Source organism: Lissotriton vulgaris, chromosome 5, assembly GCF_964263255.1.
Source record: "Lissotriton vulgaris chromosome 5, aLisVul1.2, whole genome shotgun sequence".
NCBI lineage: Eukaryota > Metazoa > Chordata > Amphibia > Caudata > Salamandridae > Lissotriton > Lissotriton vulgaris.
In genome coordinates this window covers 1,334,209,122-1,334,225,736 of record NC_141693.1, presented here as the reverse complement: position 1 = coordinate 1,334,225,736, position 16,615 = coordinate 1,334,209,122, and the positions used below count along the sequence as shown (strand labels likewise).

The window sequence follows — 16,615 nt, the reverse complement described above, 5'->3', positions numbered from 1 at the left end:
TAGTAAAGTAAGGTATGACCTGCCACTGTTTAGTATGGAATAGTCGGTCATTGGAATGTATGGCAGTATGAACTGTAATTGTATGGTATCATATAGCATGGCATGGCCAGTCATTTTAAAGTATGTTATGTTATGGTCTGGTATGTCATTGTATATGGTATGGTATGGTACGGCCGGTCATTGTATGGTACAGCCCATCATTGTATAGTGTAGCATGGTATAGTGTGGCCTGTCACGGTATGGTATACCACAGTTTAGTATGGTATAGTATGACCGGTCATTGTATAGAATTGTATTGTATGGTATGGCTTTTCATTCTATAGCATGGTATAGAATTGTATATCGTATGGTAGGACCTTTCATTTTATAGTATTGTTTACTATGGCTGGCCATTGTATAGTGTGGTAAGGTATGGCCTGTCATTTATAGTATGGTTTGGCATTGTATAGTATGGTATGGTGTGATGTGGCTGGTCATTATAAAGTATGGGATGGTCTGGCCTGTCATGGAATATGTTATGCCACTGTTTAGTATGGTAAACTATGGCCCGTCATTGTATGGTATTGTGTTGTATGGGATGGCCAGTCATCTATAGTATAGTATGTCACAGTATGTTTTTATAGAATGGTATGGTATGATATGGTATGCCCGATATATTGTAAAGTACGGTATGGCCTGCCACTGTATGATATGGTCTGTCATTGTATACTATGGAATGGTATGATGTGTCATGGTATAGCATGGTAAATCATTGTATGGTATGGCATGGCATGACATAGCTTGTCATTGTATAGTATCCTAAGAAAATATTGTTACAGTGCACACATTAAGCTAGAGGAGGGACCATAGTAAGAAAGGCCCAAAAAGGTTTTTTGTTTTTTTTAAATGCTTTGAAATATAATGTTAGAATTACACTAGAATATTCTTTCCAACTCGTATCTGTGCAAACAGAAGTCAGTTTAACACACACCTGTTTTTTGCATAAAACTTTCCAATCATGCCCCAGACATCCCATAAATCGCGAAACGTGCACCAAAAAAACTCTGTTTCAAGCCAAGCAAGTTATTACATAATAGTGATAGTGCAAAGCCATTAATGTATTTTGAAATTATTGTTAAAAGTGATGCTAACCTGTGGCCTGCTGGTGTTGCTAAGCTGCACAAAGAGGATGAAAAGTAAAAGGGAACGAACACGGGAAACTAGAGGTGAAAACAACAGTGAAGAGCAAAACCAAGGTTAACGCGGAAACAGAACGTGAAGCCAGCACAAACTGACAAACAGAAGCCGGCAAGTAAGGCTGACAATGAAGCCAATGAATGGTGAGCCGAGGATCAATCAGCTCTGTGCCCTCATATGTAAACAAAATGTCTTGCAAGCGATCACGCATGGTCAGCGAGATCCAAAAACACAAAAGGACCACCAACTAATATCTATCCTTCTACTAGTACTTTAATGTTGCACAAACACTCCACCACAAAAGTATATTCAATGCTCCCCATTTGTAGTATAAATATAATCTGCCGTGCAGTGCAAAGATTCATGCTGTACCCCCACCGCAGGAAGGACTAAGCACTAGGGGAAAACTGCGCATGTGTCTCGAACGTACCTACACAATACACTTATTTGACATGACCTGTGCACATCATATTTACTGTGCACTCTAGCTGCATCTGCCCAAGCGAATCCAAGGCCCACCCTAGGCACTCAATTCACATGCACTAGTTATACGCGCAGTGCAACCACAGAGTAAACAACATACTGAAGACGCTTGCTCACATGATTTTCGAACTCGCTATTTAAGGTGGCTATACCTTATTTCAAATCATCCACCACTTTAACTAAGAATACTCACAGCGAGAAAACATACAGCTCATTGGCAAAAAACGGACCACTAATAAACCAATCTCTACATTAGTTGCAAAAATATAGCTGCATCGCTCCAGCAGCATAATTGAGGAAATATCAAACATTTTTATTATTACAAAATAATAATTATATTCTACAAATTAGGTTCAGACTAAACACGTCCCAATCTAAAACATATTCTGGGACATTTGTAACAATTAACATAAACGTTATACTGCAACACAACATATTTCTGACTAACATAACAAGACTGCACTCTGCATTATATAAATAACTAATTCATATTATTATAAACACTACACAGGGTAATTATTTAGCAACATCACTTGCTCTTCATCTTTAGTCACCAAAGAAACTGGCAGTCTTTCTTTCCTGTGCCACAGTCTTCATCAGGGAAAAGGCATACCTTTTTTTGTCGATTTTAGCCCTGTTGTGCAAACTACAGTGGTAATTCCTTCAAAAGTAAAAGATTTAACTATATCGTGTCCTACAGAACAATTGCACTCAACGATGAAGGGCAACATTATTGCTATAAAAGGACCACTGACCGAATTAATTGCAGATACTGTTTAGAGTAAGATTTAGAAAAACGCAAAAGCAAGCATTGGCAAAGGCAATATGTCTGGCGTTAGGAATTTGTTTTGCAAGCATATGCAATTGACATTAAAAGTGTAAAAGTAATACAATTTAAAAATACCACCATCTAAATGTGGTATATAGCATAATAAACCACTGCAAGAGTAAAAAGAAAAAAAAGTGAAATGAGAGCAGAGAATGGATTGGCCTGACCAGCAAAGGCACCGAAGTAGAGCACTTTTAGGCACATGTGAAAAAGCAAAATGTATATATATATATATATATATATATATATATATATTTGTACATTAGGTCAGAGTTTCCAGAGAAAGATAAGTTTTTGTTTTGCATCAGTGATGTGATTGATTGATGGTGTATTTTGAGATCTCAGTGACGTCATTTACATGTCACGAGAGATGTAATAGAAGCTCATAAGCAGTGAATTGTTGGGGCGCAAGTTATACTTAGGTCAGTGAGTAGAAATGGTGAATGTCGTCTTCAAAACATTACAAGACCGAACTATAATGTTGCTTTAACCTTTGTTTTTTTTTCAGCGAACATGACTTAATATATATGCTGCACAACGAATTGCTATTGCACTCTGTACTTCAAATTACTTTCATGTATCATACACATCCGCAGCTGTGCAAGGGTCCGTGCCATGTTAAATGCACACCGGAACACTTGCCATAGTACATGCACTGGATGCATTTGGCTATGCATCTGCACTATAAACATGCCAAGCATTGTAGAGCATTACAAACAAACCTAGCCTTGTACAATCATCAGAGACGCACATGGGACATCACGTGAACCATGCACACCCTAAGCTGCAGGAGCACAAAAGAAATACATGGCACTGAACGAGAACCACAGAATGAACTAGTACTACACAATCATCAGAAAAGCAACTTAAACTGCAAGTGCACAAGTTGGATCCCTCCTGCAAATGTCCCATGTGCAGAAAATACATCACTGGTGTAACCAGTGCTACAGATGCACAACGTATGCAGCTAGAACACCACTCATGGGCAGAATCAAATATAGACCACTCGTGATAAAGCACTACACTCGCAATAATCATGCACTTACCATTGCAGTAGGACACTACTCACATACTGTTTACATTACATATCCGAGAAATGTCTTATTACTTACCGGTAATCTTCATTACCCCGATTAGGGTCCTCCCCGTCCCAGTCCTAACAACGTGAGGCAGTCCTGCCTCCACCCAGCCAATCACAACGCCAGTATTCAAAAGTTACATAAGCCCCTCCCACCTACCGCCATGCCTGTTATCAACAAGACTCCGACACAAACACAGCGGGAGGGCGGGAGGGTACAGGACTGGGACGGGGAGGACCCTAATCGGGGTAATGAAGATTACCGGTAAGTAATAAGACATTACCCCCTCATGGGTCCTCCCCGTCCCAGTCCTAACAACGTGAGGAACTCACAAGCAGAGAACCAACAAAAAACGCAGGACACCAGGGATCCATGCAGAGTACAAATCAGTAAAGATCAATGAACAGCAAAGTCCAAGATGCCAACAGAAAAACAGCCAGCAGAGGCATGCAAAACAACAAGCCAAGAAGGTAGCACAAATACGAGACGGGACAGCGGGTGGCCGCCCAACAAATTCCCGGATAGAAAACTCCTGCCGCCCCAGCCCAGGAAGCAGGCACAGAACGTGTCTAACGACCCAGCACCAGAGACTGAGGAGGCAGACCCAAAGGACCGAAAAGGCAGGCAGACCGCCAAACGCACCCACTGACCAACCTCAGAACCGGAAAACCATATCCCCCAAGCCACACCTCCACAGGAGACAAACAGGGCAGGAGAAAATGGAAAAACACCAGGGAACAAAGGTGGGAAAAACCAGAGAGTCCAGCGAACCACCAAGGAAGGGGGAACAAGGGACCCCCGCAGCAGGTAAAACAGGAAAAACACCTCCAGCTGCCAAAGGAAACGGGAAGAACCCCCAGGCAGAAAGACCGGAACAAGCCACAAACCAACCCAATCCGGCAGGAACTCCCAACAGGGAAAAGAAATGAGCAGAGCACCCAAAGCACCCAACCGACGAGCAGAGGTGATGGCCAGCAAAAAAGCCACAGTAGCTGACAACCAGAACAAGACAGCCACCAGCAAGAGCTCAAAAGGGGGCGACATCAGACCCCCCCCCCCCAAACAGCAGGCAAAAACCCAAGAAGGCACGAGTACAGGAGAGACCGGCCGACGAAGCCGAAAGCCTAGAAGAAACCGACTCTCCAAAGGGGCAAAAACCACCAAGGAGGCTCCAGGACCCCCACAAGCACGAACCGCCGCCCACTGAGAAGACAAAGCGGAAGGGGCAAGGCCCTGCAAAAAAAATGTCCTGAGAAAATCCAACACAGAGGTAGGATCCCCCAGCACAGGAACGACCCAATGGGAAGAACACAAAGAGAAAAAAGAACCCCAAGGACGACCACAGCACCCAAGGGCCGAAGGCCGACGTGACAACGGGACGCCACGAGCCACCACAGAGGAACAGCCCAAAGACACCAACCACAGCCGCACAAGAACCAGGCCGTCAGAAGCAAGTGACATCAGGGCAAAAACCAGCTGTGGACCAAAAAGCGGAGCCGGAGTCAATGAAGTCCGGCCAAACCCGACCCCCGCCAGCAGCAGCAGGAGCAGAAATCAAAGACAGAGAGGTTAACGATACAGACACCTACACAAACCCCCTCACATCCCCAGACTATGCAGGAGGAGAAATAGGAGGGAAGGCACACAGAAAGCACGAAGGCCAAGGAAATGTGCAGGGGCCATGCAAATCCGCACCAAATTGAACCAAACAAAGAAAATGCGCCGCCGAAGCGAGCACAGAGGGCACAAAACAGAGGACAGGAGGAAACGGCCCAAGCAGCGTCCACGAACGAAAACGCAGACAGTCCTGAACACAAACTCAAAGCCCACAGAGGAGACTCGGCCCAGAGAGAGCTGCGGGAGCCCGAACCACCAGAGGCAGAAGACACACCAATGAGCCATAGTGTCGTGGGAACAACACATGGAAGCCAGCAGGAACAGAGACATGCAACTGGTCCCCCCAAGAAGGCCCAAGCAGCAAATAGCCACGGGAAGGCCAGCACGAATCAAAAAACTCGTCCCCCACCAAGTACCCCAACGTGGCGCCCAACCCCAAGGACAGGCGTCCAAGGACAACAAGAGGAGAGAAGGGAGCTGAAAACGCACCCCAAACACCAGGTCGGGAGAGCAAAGCCACCAGGCCAAAGTAGGAACCAGAACAGGGGAGAGAGGAACCAGAGCCATGTAACCTGCACGGGAAAGGACCCAAAGAGCCAATCGGAAGAAACACCAAGGACAGGAGGAACAGGCAAACCCAAGGAACCACAGCCGTGGAGGCAGCCACCACCTCCTGGAACCGCAACCAACCTCAAAGGGCAGAAGGGCGACCCAGCAGGACCCACAAAAGAGCCAACAGGGAAGAGAACCGAGACGGAGGGTGAAAACAACCCCCTGCAAAGTGACGAACAGGCCCCAAACAGGAACCAGAAGAAAAATGGCCAGAACCACAACGAACCCCAGGAACCGTAGCAAGGCCACAACGCCACCATCGCCAGAACAGTCACAAGGAGGGTGGAAGCAGAAACCGGACAAAAGCCACATAGGGAATAGCCAACAGCACCCCCCAGGCGGTCACCCACCCAGGTATGGACCAGACCTGACCCTGCAGTACAAAGAACAACAGGTGCAAGCAAAGCGGAACCGCCAACCAGCAAAAAAACCTGCACAGCAGGAGCCAGCACCGCGGAAAAAACCAGGGGAACAGGAGAGAGGCCGAAAGGCAACTTCCGAACCAGAGAAAGGAACCCATCCACAGCAAACCGCAGGAACCGCGGACCAGCCAGACGGATGGAACGTGAAAAACAGACAACACCCAAATCCAGGGAAGCCCAAAAAAAATACAAAATAAAAAACACCCACCAGGAAGAGGGGAATGACAGACCGCAAGGGGAACAACCGACCAGCGGCACCAAATGGTATAAAGCCCCGGGACACAGAACCGTGCAGAAAGGAACCAACGGGCGCCAGGACCAAGAGCAAAGAGGAAGAGGAACCTTGGCCCGCTCCGCCACCGGAACCAGCACAACAGCGCCCAGAGACAAAAAGAGACCGACGCCCAAAGAAGAAGGTAAATGCAACACGGGTCAAAGGACAACGGAGCAACTGTGAAAACAGCCCAAAAAGGGGGACAGCCCGGAAAGGAATCCGGAAACCAAGAGCGAAGCCCGACAGGACCCACCAGTCGGAAAGCAGACCGGACCAACAAGCCAGGAACAACGGATCCGAGCCCCCAAAACCGTAACAAAAACAGCAACGGAGACAGGGAACCTACTGCCAGATGAACACCAGGAGTGGGACACAGACCCAAAGAAAAAGAGACGTAACTGCGACCACCAGGTCACAGAGACCCCCCTCCCAGGGCACAACAATACCCAAAACCCTGGACGACCAACACCCAGGGGCAGCCGTAGGCGCAACAGAGGCCGGGAACCAAACGGAACACAGCCTCCCCCACCCCCGACCACGAAAGGGCCGAGAGGAAGACAGAGCACCACCACACAGACTGTCAGTAGAGGGAGCCAAAAAGCCAAGGAGCCACAGAAAAACAGACAGTGGACCAAGACGCCAGGACCAGGTCAGCCGAGGAGAAGACTCAACCCATCAAGCCAAGACAGGAAGGAAGGCCCGCAAACAGCCAAACTCCACACAACCCATGAGAAGGAAAAGTGAAGCACAGGCCGAACAAGAGCCAGCACGCACCCCAAAAGAAGAAGCAACACATGGAAATGCAGGAAAGAGAGACAAAGTCCGCCAGGCGAAACCACCATCCCAGAAAACAAGGAAAACCCTGCATATCTGCCGCAAGCCTTGCATCAGACAGGATATCCAACAGGACAACATGGAAGGAAAAGGTCAACCACCACAGAGTAAACAAACTGTGCGGAAAACCCCACAGCATCCAGGGATCTAGGGCCACAACCCAGCATCACCCTAATAAAGACCTATCCTCAGGACAACGCAAAGTAGGCCCTGGCAGCGCATAAGGACAGCCAACACCAACAACTGTGGAAAAGCACAGATTGAAACTATATCAACCCAGGTAATTGGACAGCATAGGCAGGAAGATCTCGTGACCACCAGTAGCCCTTCACAGTATTCAGCGCAGCCCCAGAATCTGCAAAATTTCATCCACCTGCAGAACCTGGAAACTATGCCGCATGGAAACAGCCAGGCAGGCACAGGTGAAGACGACCCTTCACACATGGTGAGTGAACCCGAGCAATCGAACCAAACAGGAACTCGCCACACAACAAAGGAAGTGCCCAGCAACCTCCAAGCAACACTGCCCCCAATCACCAAATCACACAATGTGAGACCGGTAAAAATTACAATGGGCAGCCCTGTAGTCTCCACCCACAGCCCCAGGTCAAAAGACCATGACCGTGGGGGCCGGACGCTGCACTAGAACCACAGCGCCGGAACGACCCGGGGCCAGGACAGCACGAAAACTCCCCGCCCCAGCCCAGCACATGAACGGGGAGAGTCCCTGACCCCAGAACAGGAGCGCAGCAGACCGGGGGACCGGAGCAGCCGCACAGAGAGAAAAACCCACAGGAAACAATGCAGAAGTAAAAAACTGCAAATGAAATACTCCTGTGAAATTCACACAGTAAAATAGCGCAGAAGCATAAAACTGCAAATGAAACACTCACGGCACCGTCCTGAAGAAAGCCAGAAACAGAAACAGGAACCGGGAGCACCAGCGTTCCGACAGCCGTCGGAGCAGAAAAAAAACAGGCATGGCGGTAGGTGGGAGGGGCTTATGTAACTTTTGAATACTGGCGTTGTGATTGGCTGGGTGGAGGCAGGACTGCCTCACGTTGTTAGGACTGGGACGGGGAGGACCCATGAGGGGGTAATGCACCAAGCGCTGAACATGGACCAATTCTCCTTCCTTTACTATACACACACACACACACACACACACACCTCGTAACCCCTGCAGCTGCATAAGCACCATAATGCACCAGGGATGCACATGCTCCACTCAGACAACAGATGCTAAATAAGTTATATTCATCACTGGACTCTGTACATGCTCCATTCATACAGCCACGCCATTCAAACTTCCAGTGCAGCTCATGTACCTGAGGCTGCACAAATAAATCACATTAAGTTGCACATGCGTACATAGGAAGTACTTCTGCAAGAAGCACTGCATCAATATCACTCACACCACAGTGCTGCGGTCACCATTCATGTCCCTATATTTCGCACGGGCATCATTCATGCACACCTTGTGCTACAAGCATATCTCAGTGCGGAACACGCCTCACACATACCCAGTACTACACGTGCAGCAGACAGCACACGTATCACACACACCCCGTGCTTGAGCTGTGCATGAAGAACCTAAACACGCAATTGTGCACATATATTCATATTACACTCGCACTTCTTGTAAACCCAGTTCTGTACAACACTATCCTATACATGTCCCAGAACCCTACTAAGGGCCGAATATGGACCACGTATATATACACACTGGTTCACACACATATACCAAAACACAATACACTACAAATGTTCAGTTCACACACAGTGTTCTGTTCTGCACATACTACGTATGGTCCAATGTCTCGCATGCAAATCCAGATGCTCCGCACCAGCAACTCAAGCACACATGTTACACAGACACACACCCTCCTAGGACCGTAAATCGTAAAGTAGTTGCTGGTACAACTGGTTCGTTGCTGGTACAACTGGTTCGTTAGTTTATCTAACACTATCCATGCAGTATTCTTCTAAGAAGCACTGAACATGAACGAATGTTCCACCTGACATTGCGTACATACCAATGCTGCTCTCACATGCTTCAAATGCATTTCATTTATCGGCAACACTCATACTGCCCGTGCTGCAGACAAACCCACACATCGCAGACCCTACTCATCCTCGGTCTGCGGGCCACAGTGCAGCACATGAACCAGTCTCTTGCAACTCATGCGACGGGTACTACTGCCAATACATCAGACACTACATGCACCGCTCACTGCACCGCTCACAACCAGCAGTGGAGATCCAATCCAAACTCACAAATGTAACGTGCCTATGCTGCACGTATACTTCTCATGCGCCCCGTAACAGACGTGCACTCTAAACGTGATACTGAGTGCTGGACAAATGAGACCTCGACATGCCATGCACTACACATACTTTCATGTATACTATGGTACTATAATCCAAGAACTACAGATGCACCACTTATATATCCAATGACAACGATAGCGCATGCACTCCGTGGTACATATACGTTCAATTATTTGTACACCCAGAACTGCAGCAAGCGCTGAACATGGGCCACATATGCATGCACCGGGGAAGCGCGCCACATACACCACTCATGCAGTTAAGGTTGCATGCACAACTGTTCGTGCCCTCTTGGCCGGCAACCCACCACAGTTGTACCAGTGCATGTTCATTCGGCAAACCATGTGCAGAACATAAAGCAAACATTCACCAGCCACTACACGTGCAAGTCTGCTAGATCCAGTGCTGCGCACATATCCTCGCAGAGGATAAATGCACGTAGTGTTACACGTGCACCACGCATACACCTATACTGGGCAAGCATTGCACATTCCAATGTAGCAAACGCACCAACTGCCGCTCACGCAGCGAGGACGCCCATGTTGCAACCTCCACCAGCTCTGCACGATTGCAATGGTCTGAATACTTCCTCCAGAACGACTATTACACCAAGACGGGTCACTCACCAGACGGAGCCATAGGCCCCGGAGCCCACCGGGGACAAGTTTTGGTATCGCTCAGGCACCTCCCAGATGGTCTTGTTCAGCTCCTGACGGTAGAAGGTGGGGCGGGGGTGGGTCATGGTGGAGGTTCTCCGCGGGAGGCACCGGGATCGCCTCCACCGCCTCTCTGCAAACTGTGGTAACTGGCACCCAGTCCCTGGCACTTGTCAATCAATCACTCACGAGCCACCCCAGCTGACAGGTTCCGTCACTTTCAGCGTCCTGAGCTGCAGCGCAACACTCGCCAATTCCCGCGAGAGCCGCCCCTAGACATCACTTCCGCTCACACCCGAAAACAGCCGTGCGTAGAAAAACAAGCTATCAGCACGAAAAGAGAAGACAGACTGCGAATGAATTTGAGGACGTAACCAGGTTTCAGTCAAGCTGTAATGTAATAATAGACGTTTAGCAAACAAGTTACAGCGTTAAATGTTCACTGTTGCTACTGCGCACAATAACTTCCCAAAGCGTTTATGGGTGAATATGGTAGGTTGGGCTCAGAGGCATTATATGGGTGGCACACCTAGGCGTGAGTGTGGTTGAAAGTGTGTTATCTTTATTTTGTTTCTATGTGGGAAGTGTTTCCATCTCGTTCTTAATGATTACTGAGGCGCGGTTATCAGGTTATGGGACACAGTATATGGTTTTCCGTAAATTTGCAGATTGTATCAGCTCTATAGGTCAGACATGCCAACCCTCCCGATTCAGGAGGGAGACTACCGATTTGAAGGCTAGTCTCCCGCCTCCCGATTCAAGTATCCAGGAACCCGATTCCACCAGGCCATACATACAGTTTTCTCATAAAATAGCCGGTCACATAATGTTGATCTTTCGGTTCAAGGGGTGTCCACTGGTAAATACAGCATCCAATTAATGGGCTTCCTAGTTTGTTTATTTCGTCATCAGCTGTAGGAAATTGTTTTGTGTTGGCAGTGGCAGACAACCTTTCTTTAGATTATTTTTGTATCATCCCACGTCCACCTTCAGACTCTTGCTAGTGCCTGTGTCAGGAGCCTATCTTCAAGCTAGTCGACAAATACTGAAGACGTGACCTTCAAATGCTGTATGGGCATTATATACCCCTGACTGATCTCAAAGCGCTGCAACAAACAGGTAGCGTTGTTCTTACACATCTGGCACCTATGGGTTAAGCCGTATTCCTCTCCTTACCACGCATACTTTGACAAAAATATATAAAGAAATCCCATCTTTACTTGCAACACACAAAACAACGTCACTATAAACACAAAGCCTACCCATAGCTTGATCCTGGCCTTTTCAACTACTGAAAATTACACATGAAATGTTTGCCCTGCGGTTTAGTTGTGCAGGAGTGTTATAAAAGTTCTCAATATCCTCGATTCACCCTGTCCTGGAAATTTCTTTGGATTCTGGGACTAGTACTAGATTTACATTGAATAAAAGGACAGCAAATCAATGAATGCAACAAAAAATACTTGGACTTGATAAACTACTCATGCAGGGAATAGGTAAACTTGAGTTCCATGTGGTAGGCGACACTCAATTCAGGACCATTGGAAATATGGTATTATGTGCCTATTGAATTTTCCCCATAAATATGTATTTTGCCACATTTTACCACATAATCCACCATCTAGTGCAGTGTTCTTCAATCTGTGGGGGGCGCGACACCTTCCCAGGGGGGGGCGCGACACCTTCCCAGGGGGAGTGCGAACTCCACTCTGACCTTTGTTCCCTGTCTACTTGGAGGACTCCGGTATTTGAAAGGGGGAGGGAGGGGAGTTCGATTGCATCTTTTGTGTTGCTAAGTCTCCCAGGAGGGGGTTAATTTGTAGGTGACATGCTCGATGTGCAGTGGGAGGCAAGCGTAGCTAGGGGGGTGCGGGGGGAGGGGGGGGGAAGTCCGACCCGGGCGGCACAATTTTAGAGGCGGCTGCGCCAGATGCAAAGCAGGAGAAACGAAACTGTAGAGGAGGCTGCCCAAGAGTACAAGGTATGTGTGAGGCACTGCTGGGATCGCAGCTTTCACTACAAACTGTTCTGCTTGACTGACTGTGCCCAGGAGAACAAGGTACGTGTGAGGTGCTTCTGGGAACACAGTTCTTTTACTGGGAATAATTACAACCTGGGGTACAGGGAATGTGCGAGATAATGCTGGGTAAGTAATTGTCATACTGTAGCTCCTTATCTATCCATAGCTGCCAAGGCGTCAGAATGCTATGTGTGACATTTTCATAATTTCAGTGTTATTTCGAGTGACATATCAATAAATACGAGTGACACTTTCTCACAGACCACACCTCACCCTGTGACGATCTGTGAAAGGGTGGGTTTAGGAAGCATGCGAAAGGCGCCACAAACCAAGCTATTACGTCAGTCTGTGGCTTCAATTTAGGCTTGAGTTATTGTGTTTACGGCCATTCCAGGACGGGCTCTTTCATACTTAGTGGCAGCGCTGCATATTTGAGAAATCATCCAATACTGCACTGCGAGCTGCCTGAACACCATAAATAACGGAGGCAAATAAATGAGGGAGCTGCATCACATAAAGAAACGGAACATACAGCAGGACAGACAGTGCAAGAATCACAGCACATTGAGGGGAGTTCAGTTTCACTTATGAAGCAGGAAAGGCACTGGAAACATTATCCTACAGGTAGGAATGGGTATCACTAAGTAGAACAGGTTTGTCTGAGGTGAGAAATGTCCAAACCTGCATTCTGGACGTCTTGGTATAGTGAAGTTTATCAGGCTTGAAACCGTTTTTCATCTTTATATCGCGCCACAGAAAAAGCTGTACATTTTGGAAATATTAATAAAGGTGTGATGTAAAGACTGTGGAACTGGAGAGCCTAGTTAGGGTCATGGGGTCAGCTTAATTAACATTCTGTAATTCTGGGCTAATCACTTAGTCAACGCTGCCTAAAAAAAACAACACAAATGTGCTTGTGTAATATAACTGGCGCTCATGTAAAAAGCCATAAGACCCCTTTGGGTCAAGCTCCTACTAAATAAAAGTTAAAAACTTTAAAAAACAATGATGAGTGGGAGGTAACGTTAAGTTTTCAGGTAAAATGACCGGATAAGCAGCTCCTTCAAAAAAACTCCGCAAATAAGCTGGAGAAAAAAGTCAAAATCTATTCCTTTCTAACTGCTGTGCTGTCTTCTCTGCAGCACAAATGGGGTCAGTACAAAGCTACCTACTGTTACAACTACAGATGGTTCTTTTATCTCATTTGCAGATCAAATGTGCTTAATGTTGTTGGAGTAGACATTGCTAGATGTAATCTGCAGGGAGAATAAAACCGGCACTAACAACCCCACTTAGTGTAGCTTGTACATCTTTAGGTGACTGATTATTTTTATGCCATCTGTGACATCAAAATAATGAGCTGGCAACCCTAATCATAAGACTGGAAGTTTGTTGAGGCATGAGCACATTATTTCTTTCCGACACCCTGATCCCTGGTTACTGCCATAATAGCAATAGTTTAACACATTTGAAACCCAACACTGCTGTCAATAACATGCCGAGTTACTTTAAGTGTCTGGGAATGCACCCTGCATTCAGACCACTCACTCCTCATTCTCGCCCTTCACTTTCACTCTCACCCAGCACTCACACTGACCCGATGCACTCACACCATTCACCCACTTACCCTCCACTCACAGTGATCACTCTGCACTCACAGTGATCACAATGCGCTCACACTGATCACCATGCACTCACACTATTCACCCACTCACCTTCTCACCTTGCACTCACACTGATCACCATGTTTTCACACCGTTCACCCCCTTACCCTCCACTCACAGTGATCACTCTGCACTCACAATGAACTTGCGCTGTTCACCCTGTACCTCACCCTGCAGTCACACGAGCACACTACTCAACCTGCACTCGTGACACTTCACTCACCTGTCCCCCGCTCTGTTAAATCTGCAATCTCACTCGAATAACCCCACCACTAACCATACATTTATTTGTCCTACTCTGCACTAACATGCGCACCCAAATTCATATGGTCGCCTCACTCACCCCTGTACACAAGTATGGGCATGTCGTTCCCCATTAAGGTTTTCGTCCTAAATTACAAAAGGAGACCTCTAAATGCACTACAATTCAGCCTTCCAGGGGGCCCTTGATAGAGACAGTTCTGTTTTTTCCCTGATGGACTGGAATAATTCCTAAACAAATTCTTGTAAATACCGTTTTGTTTAATTTCTTTTTAATGTAATTGATGTGAGAGAGTCTATTACTATTTGTATAGAAATGTTTGCTTCATGCAACAACCATAAAAAACTTATTGTATTGAATGTTATTCGCTGAATATGCCCGGAATGTGCGCTTGGCGGTCGAGTCCAGAAATTTCTGTCAGGTGGTGGGGGGGGCCCAACATCTAAAAAAATTCAGCTGGGGGGGCTCAACCTACAAAAGTTTGAAGACCTCTGATCTAGTGGATATTTTGTACATTTAATTTATAAATTGTTTATAGCTCGTGCAGATCAAAAGTTACTAGAAATGTGGCTAAATAGATGAAAGGATTGGCGATGAGAGGCAAGATGACCGCTATGCTGCTGTAGAGAACAGTCGCATTTACTCCTTCTCCTGACCTACGGGACATGCAGCTGGAAGTTTGAATAAGTTATGCCGATTTTCCAAAGATCAAACAAGGCCAATAACGAAGGAAGTACTAGGGTGATACAGAAGACCCTGGCGACGCTTTTCATCCTTCTTGGAAGACACTGGAGGAAAGTGTACACTTGAGGTGTCAGCGCAATCACAGAGATGGCACAGCGCGCTGGTGCAGTCTCGAAACTCACAAGCGCAAACAAACGATCTGCCCCGGCGAATATTACTTCCCAAAAGAACCAGCAGCCCAAGAAGGGTGAGAAGTCAGAAAAAGTTGGCAAAGAAAAGGCGGAATCTAAGGCAGCGGTGCAAGCGGGCACCCCCGGAATTAAAGGACAGCAACAGCAGAGGCGCTCGCAGTCAGACAGCGGAACTCTGAAACACCCGATCACCGTACCCAGCAAAGATCCAAGACAAGCCACCGTCTCAGAGGCTTTCGCAGGTAAAGCTCAGCCGGCGATTCTGGTTTCCGAAACTTCTACGGAGACAAACACGGAGACAAACGCTGATGCAGCATTCACCAACCTCGAGGACGCAAGCACGGCGGTTGCTAAGCAACAAGAGCTCCAATCATGCACGCCTCATGCGGGAGCCGCGCTGAGAGGGGAAAACATCGAGAATGCAGACACAGACACAGCCACAGCCACGTCGAGCGGAACCGACAAGGTGAGCAATGGGAAGCTGGTGGAGACGGGGTCAGAACTGGGAGATCGGTAAACTTCAATAATGCCCAAATGTTAGAAGCCCTGATGCAGGTAAATCTCGCTCCCACCCCTGGAGACAAAAATACTTTAATACAATCCTCTACTTGGGGGAGCATGAGAAGTGTTGAAAGTCGTGCATCAAGGGGGCTTAAAGGGGGCAAAGGAAGGAGAGTCCGCTCCCCCGGAGGGGAGAAATTCTACTCAGTAACAGAAGGTTCTGACTCCTCCTTACTGGGCACAGAAGATGAGGGCAATACCACAGATCTCTCGTCGGAGACAGAATCAGATGGGTCCCACTCTAGGACTTCCAGAAGCAAAGAGACACAGAAGACGAAAAGAAGAACCATGATAAGATGGGACAGAGACATAGACAGATCAGCATCAAGTACAAATAGGAAATTGCTCTGGGACTATGGTAATACTTCTAAAATGTATCAGGAACATTGTCTAGAAGAAGGAACTGATAATCTCGCTTCGAATGCCTCTCAAGATACCGCCGAACCACCACCTCAAGCAACCCTAGATGGAATGTTCGCTATGCTAAAGCAAATGCATGCAGAGGCTAGAATAGAAAGTAGGAGAGCCAGACAAGACACTAAAAAAATACAAGCGAGCATTAGGAAAATGAATAAAAGATACGAAGAGGTGGAAGAGAGAGTTGTACAGGTTGAAGAGAGAACTGGCAGATTGGAGGATGAAGTTACAGACTGGCAGTCTTTCAGAATGGAGCACGGGAAGGTGGTCGAGGACCTACAATGGAAGCTGGAGGATTTCGAGAATCGCCAGCGGCGGACCAATCTGAGACTTCTTGGTTTGGAAGAGGGAGTGGAAGGGAAGGACCCAAGGGGGTTTGGGGTTAAGCTGCTGAAAGGTGCATACCCAGAGGCGCAGTGGCAATGGGAATTAGAAGTTCAGAGAGCACACAGATTCCCACTAACGCAGAAAAAACCAAGAAGCGCTAGTCAGGATGTTTTACC

At 47.2% G+C, this 16,615-nt stretch overlaps 1 protein-coding gene across 2 annotated transcripts in view; it reads right to left on the bottom strand.

The window, feature by feature from the left end:
* Positions 1 to 10,616, bottom strand: part of MAPK14 (mitogen-activated protein kinase 14) — a 589,986-nt gene extending 579,370 nt beyond the window's left edge. The window contains exon 1 of one of the 2 annotated variants that reach the window (XM_086923266.1): positions 10,284 to 10,616. In XM_086923266.1, the coding sequence (XP_086779392.1) occupies positions 10,284 to 10,399 (116 nt within the window). In that variant the 5' untranslated portion in view covers positions 10,400 to 10,616. The remainder of the gene's footprint in view (positions 1 to 10,283) is intronic. The other variant, XM_086923265.1, reaches the window with a different exon arrangement.
* Positions 10,617 to 16,615: the final 5,999 nt, after the last annotated feature.